We start from the raw sequence: 6,000 nt of genomic DNA, 5'->3' as shown, positions 1-6,000 counted from the left end.
TATTTAGCAGCCATAAATCCCACGCTGGCTTTGCTCTTTAACCAATGATAACGAATATTTAGTTGAGGAGTTTGAATAAGAACATTCGTGGCTTAGTATCGAGAACATGTAATGGTGAATTATAAATTAAGCAAGTAATAAAACAGATACACGTCTCATGTTTGCAGAATCAGAAAAAAGCCTAATTAAACCAACAAAGCCTTTTTAATTATGTTTTGATATCTGAGTTGGCTGCTGTGCAAATTGTATTACGTACGCGTACACATAAATGTGTTTTCACTATGGGCGTCTGTGTCTGATGTCTTTAGTTTTGGGCAATAAATAAAAACTTTAAAAAAGGAGATAAGTACACAGCTTCAGGCTAAATGTTAAAATTTCAACCTTGTATATGAGAGAAACAAAAATGGAATAAATTCATCAAACTAACACAGGTGACGAAAATCACATGTTGCACAACCAAGGTATAAAGTTAAATTATTATTGCTCCATTCAATAGTTTAGAAAAACATTAGGTCGACACTAGATCAACAATCCTCAATGTAGTGAAAACTTGTACTAGGAAATGAAAATAACCACTGCGCTCCCTGCTCACAATGCTGCACTGCAAAAGCTTTTATTTCAAACCAGTCTGTTGTCTGCCATCTGGGATTGCAAGTAGGACTACAGGTTTTGAAGGCCTAACGTAAGGAACATCACACCTGAAATATCCTTTCCTCTCCAGCTGCAATACATCCCCCCGCTTCAGGTTTCGCATGTTTGAATCCCCAAGGGCTGCAGTCTCCTTTTTAGTGCATGGATTAAGAACATCCAGGAAATCCTCACCTTCTTCAAGCTGCAATAACAAGTCAAAAGTACCAACCACTTGAGGTAAGGTTTCATATACCATAGCCGATCATTGAAGTCCACATATGTTGTGAAGTGTAAGCAAAATAATATGCTCCAAGGATATTTGAAATTTTTATATGTAATTCATTGATTAACGCATACCTTCTTCTTTGTAATTAAATAATCAAACTCCATCAATGAGAGGTTAACCAGCTCATTTGTTTCAGGTAACCAGGTAAGCTTCAACTTTGTAGTCTTCACAGATCCTTCAAGATGCAGAACTCCTGTTAACTGTGTTACCTTTCCTTCTTGGTCCTTCTCAATTCCCTTAATAATAGCATTCCCCCAATCCATTAAAGTAACTTCCTCATCTGCTGCAATTAACTCAGCATCGGCATAGTCTAACCATATCCTCTTGGTAAATGTTGTAGCCTTCTCACCCGCACCTTCGTATTTCTTATGCCTAGGAATGATGCGGACAAATGGTTCCTCGGGTCCATTAGTCAGGGTCAACAACACACGCCTCTCTTCAATGACAGCTGTATGCCTAGGACACACAGGATCAATTATCTTCTTATTTATGGTCCAAAGTTTGTCCCACTCCATGAGATTAAGATTTTTTGAAGCTCCCTATAGAAGAAAAATGTAGAATCAATAGATAAACTTTCAGTTGGGTCAGGAAGGCTTTAGTATACAGGAAGAGGAAGTATTAAATGGATACACTATGAAACTCTGATGATTAAATGATTCTAACTCGTCACCTTAGTTCTTACAGTGTGAGGGCTTCATCAATAAAAGGCACAAAATACTACAAACAAGATAATAAGGTTCAACATAATATCAATGTATCGGGCTATGGCTGACAGTTATTTTACCTGCTCAAGAATGAACTGAATCAATGCTTCAACTTTCAGACCCCTTCGCACAATTCCTTGGACAGTTGGAAAACGAGGATCATCCCATCCATCAACCTTTCCATTTTGAACAAACCATAGAAGCTTACGCTTGCTAAGAAGTGTATAAACCATATTCAACCGGCTGAATTCATATAAAAGGACCTTTCTCAAACCCATATCCTCAAGAATTCGATAGTATTGAGCATTGCGATCGTGGTACTCACTAGATCGAAGAGCATGTGTTATACCCTCAATAGAATCAACAAATGGGCATGCAAAATCATAAGTTGGGTATATCTTGTACTTTGACCCAATCCTATGATGAGGAATTGGATTGCAACGGTAATATACAGGATCCCGAAGTGACTTGTTAGGATCCTGCATATCCAGTTTCCCCCGCACACAGCACTGCAGACCCCTTTCAGATCCTGCAATCATTTCCTTCCATAATTTCAGATTCTCCTCTATGCTGTTGTTTCTGCATTTTGATTCAATTCCATCCATCCTTTCTTTCTGCATTTGCTCACGTGGGGTATCATCAACATATGCTTTACCCTCGCGAATCAATTTTTCAGCCATTTCCATCAACTGAGGGAAGTAATCCGAAGTATATGTAACAGTTTCAAACTTGATGCCCAAGGTCTCGATATCCTTTAGAAGATTGTCCACAAACTCATTGCTCTCTTTTGCAGGATTTGTATCATCAAAACGTATAATAATTTCTCCTTGGTATCTTTGAGCAAAATACTGATTCAACAGTGCTGCTTTTGAGTGTCCAATGTGAAGATAACCACTGGGTTCTGGGGCAAATCTCAGTTTCACCTTTCCAATCTCAGCATCTGGAAGATCTACTTCAAATGTAGACCTGCTTCCTGCTTTAGAAACATCTCCATTTACACTCTTTGTGGATTGGCTAACTCCTTGATGCTCTTTTGATTTGACAGGCACTGGCTTTCCTCTTTTGCCAACATATGTAGCAAGAACTTCTGTTAAATCATCACTATATTCTACCAAGATTGAATTGAACCATCTTACAAGATTTTGATACTTCTTTGACTTCCTCAAACTTTCCCATCTTGGCCCAGTTCCTGAAGAAGACATAATATTAAGCATATCTTTCAAGCACAATGTGATAAACAGTTCATTGTGTCTACTTTTTACTCGGAAAATATATACCTGCAAGACCTGACCAAATTGCTACATCTGCAATTGACAAAAAATGACCCACTACAAATGTGCGGCCCTCTAAATAAATATCCACATACTTGCATGCGGTCTCAAATGCAGAACCAGATGAAAGGACAGGAGCATATTCCAGCCATTCATCAATCTGAAAAATAGAGGAAAGGAGAGCAAGTAACCGACAAAGTAATACAAAAATGAACATTAAACAAAAATGAAATTGGGTTATCTTTAACTAAAATCACCTGGCCAGATTCATATGCATTCTTCCCATAGAAATTAGGAATGGGGGAAATTCGAGCAACATATCGAAGCAATACATATGTTCCATGCAGTTTTAGCCTATAAATATTAAACACAAGTTTATGTCAGATTGAAAAATTGTATCTTACACGGAATGTTTATGAGTAACAAAGGGCGGAGCAAGTATATTATTCAACAGTAGAGGGAAATCTTATCTTCTTTGAGCACAGCTTATACAGCAAGCAAGAAGAAAAAGGTGTTATGGGAGATAAACCACCAAGAGCGTATAGCTACCCCTCTTGGGTATAATTCAATACGACATGAGCTCGCTTGACCACACTTTCATTTTCATTTTTTTGGTTTCTAAAAGTAAAATAAATGGTGAGCATAATGCTCAGATGTTGTTTGTAAAAATCCCCATCAATCATTCCACTTTTCAAAACATATCTTAAACAAACAAAAAAGCTGAGACTAAGAGTAATTTAGGCCTAAACAACTTTTCTTGGAACCATTCTAAAAAATGACCTTTTTCAAATCGCCTCTAAATGTGTGATCAATAATCATAATTTTTGTGACTTAAAAGTCACAAATAAATCCTAAAAAAAAATCGACTTAAAAAATGTGCTTAAAAGAATCACTTTGGCTGAAAAAATACACCTACATCCATCCTTTGCATATTCAAAATTAAACTGTGATATCCACACTCATTCATGCATAAGTTTAGCGTAATTGTTATCTACGATTTGAATTGTAAAACTCATTCATGCACAAAATGAATGATTTGAATTGTAAAACTAAAACTCAAAGTAGCAATAACTCTAGATCAATTTGAAAACAAACCAAACAAACAAGGGTATCAGCTTTTTTTCTTCTTCTTCTTCTTTACATCACATGCGAATCTATCTTCAAAAAATTGGAATAATTCAAACCAAAAAAAACTTAAACCCCCATTCATTGGTTTTGCAACTGAAGCTTAAACTAAATAATACTAAGCAAACAACAGAGCACAAAAGAAAAAAGAAAAGGGAATAATTACCCATCAGAGAACTTAAAAAATGGAGGAGAATCAGAAGAATCGGAAGTGTCAATGGGGAGAGAGATCCCGGAAACCTTAGCAGCAGCTATGACCGAGAGCGGAGGAGTATCGGGCGGAAATGCGACTGACTTTAACTCCATTTTGGAGCAAGGGCGATGGAGGGCGGCTATGGGAGTTTAAAAGGGATTGTACCTGTAGCTGTAGGTAGCAAAATAAGAAGACGCATATAGAATATATATAAGAGAGAGCGGAGCGAGTCAGTATCTGTGTGCACCTTTCTTAGGGATCGTCGTAGCTGGTAATCGTATCCCCTGCCTCTAGGTTTTGAACTTTGCTTAGTTTTTTTTTCGTTTCGAACGCGGACTCACCTTTCACCTCACCTTCCTGTAAGAAAAGTCAATTTTTTTTTAAGTTTAATCAGAAGTAATTTTAGGGCACATCTCAGCCGCCCACCTCAAATACTTTTTGGTCAAAACTGAAGTGCACGTAACCTTATAATGCAGCCACTTTGGGAAGAGGTTTTTAGAATAAGGTTTTGACTTTTGAGAACACAACACAAGTTCAATAGAAAAATCTGAGTGAAAGTGCTCATCCACAACCAAATTAGCCAATTAATTGATCAATTTTAGCTAAAAAGTTATTTTAGCTGGCCGCTTTTAATACCATCATTCCAACAATGTTCTCTATAATAGCTAAAGTTAATTAATTTAATAATTTTTACAAATTTATATTTTCAACATAGATTAATATAATAACTTTTACAAATTTAGATTACCATCATTAGTTTTTTTATTATTAAAATAATATGTCATGAGTTTGGCTAACCACTTCATACTAGTTATATTTGGCTAGTTAAAAAGTAAATTGTTATTATATCTAGCCTAAAAGGATTATGGTTGGAGTGATAAAAAGTTAAAAAAAATATCACATCATTAGCTAAAATAACTAATTATTTAACATGGCTAGTAAGGTTGGAGTTGCTCTTAGTGTAGGTAGATTAGGGTTAAGCGAGGGTTTGGCTTTAATGTGGAAGGTGGGAGTGGTTGTGACAGTGAGATCCTTTTAAAGATATCACATTGATGTTTTTGTTTCGGCTCAAACATCCACCCTAGGAGACTGAGAGGGTTTTATGGAAATCCATATCCGAGCTTAATAACTCAATCTTGGGCTCTCATGAAGCGGCTTTGCTTTGATACAATTGGGCCTTGGTCTTGCTGTGGGGATTTTACTGAGATCCTTAACAATACTGAAAAACTTAGGGAGAGGGAGAAGCCTGCGTAGCTTATCAACAATTTCAGAGAGGTGGTGGACAAGTGTGAAATTGAGGAGGTAAGGAGTGAAGGGGGTGAGTTCACGTGGCGTAATAAAGTGGATAATAATTTGGTATTTGAGAAGCTGAACAAGGGTTTGTGCAATAAAGATTGGGGTACGTTGTTTCCTAATGCTATTGGGAAACACTTAAACATGTGGGGTTCTAACCATTGCCCCATTTTGTTTAAGTGTTCCCATGGTATTGAGGGACGAGAAGGTGGAAAGGTGGGAAGAAATACAAGGTTCCAATATGAGGAAGCTTGGGCTAAGGATTCTGAGTGTCAAGAGATAGTTGAAAAGGAATGGTTTCTAGTGTGGGGATCTAGCTAGGTGCAAAATATTTGTTGGAAGCTCAAGAGTTATGGCAAGGCGCTCCATAAATGGGAAAAGATTATTAAAAAGCAACATTTTAAGGAAATTAACAAGAAAAAGGAGAGAGTGGCAGTGTTGTCCACTTCTATAAGGAGGGAGGATTGGCAAACTTTGGTGACTGGGGAGAAAGAATTG

General features: G+C 37.0%; 1 protein-coding gene across 3 annotated transcripts; it reads right to left on the bottom strand.

Annotated features, from left to right (window-relative positions):
• Nucleotides 1-462: 462 nt before the first annotated feature.
• On the bottom strand, nucleotides 463-4,590 carry LOC133788288 (glutamate--tRNA ligase, cytoplasmic). 3 transcript variants are annotated; one of them, XM_062225715.1, is made up of 7 exons: nucleotides 4,457-4,590; nucleotides 4,183-4,380; nucleotides 3,149-3,245; nucleotides 2,898-3,051; nucleotides 1,701-2,809; nucleotides 988-1,455; nucleotides 463-832 (listed from the first exon to the last, which is right to left on the bottom strand). In XM_062225715.1, the coding sequence occupies exons 2-7, from the start codon at nucleotides 4,320-4,322 to the stop codon at nucleotides 614-616; spliced, it is 2,187 nt and encodes a 728-aa protein (XP_062081699.1). In that variant the 5' UTR covers nucleotides 4,323-4,380; nucleotides 4,457-4,590; the 3' UTR covers nucleotides 463-613. The 3 variants fall into 3 exon arrangements, with proteins under 3 accessions (XP_062081699.1, XP_062081701.1, XP_062081698.1); XM_062225717.1 differs by having other exon boundaries at nucleotides 4,183-4,374; nucleotides 4,457-4,588; XM_062225714.1 differs by lacking the exon at nucleotides 4,457-4,590 and having other exon boundaries at nucleotides 4,183-4,440.
• Nucleotides 4,591-6,000: the final 1,410 nt, after the last annotated feature.

This window comes from Humulus lupulus, chromosome 7, assembly GCF_963169125.1.
Source record: "Humulus lupulus chromosome 7, drHumLupu1.1, whole genome shotgun sequence".
In the NCBI taxonomy this organism is placed as follows: Eukaryota; Viridiplantae; Streptophyta; class Magnoliopsida; order Rosales; family Cannabaceae; genus Humulus; species Humulus lupulus.
This window is presented reverse-complemented; position numbering and strand designations above follow the sequence as displayed.

Excerpts from the sequence above, each read along its gene's own strand:
- LOC133788288 (XM_062225715.1), bottom strand. The coding sequence starts at position 4,322 with ATGGAGTTAAAGTCAGTCGCATTTCCGCCCGATACTCCTCCGCTCTCG. Across the intron at positions 1,456-1,700 it reads TTCAGTTCATTCTTGAGCAG|GGAGCTTCAAAAAATCTTAA; the intron begins GTAAAATAACTG and ends TTTCTTCTATAG. Across the intron at positions 833-987 it reads ATTTAATTACAAAGAAGAAG|CTTGAAGAAGGTGAGGATTT; the intron begins GTATGCGTTAAT and ends TTGTTATTGCAG.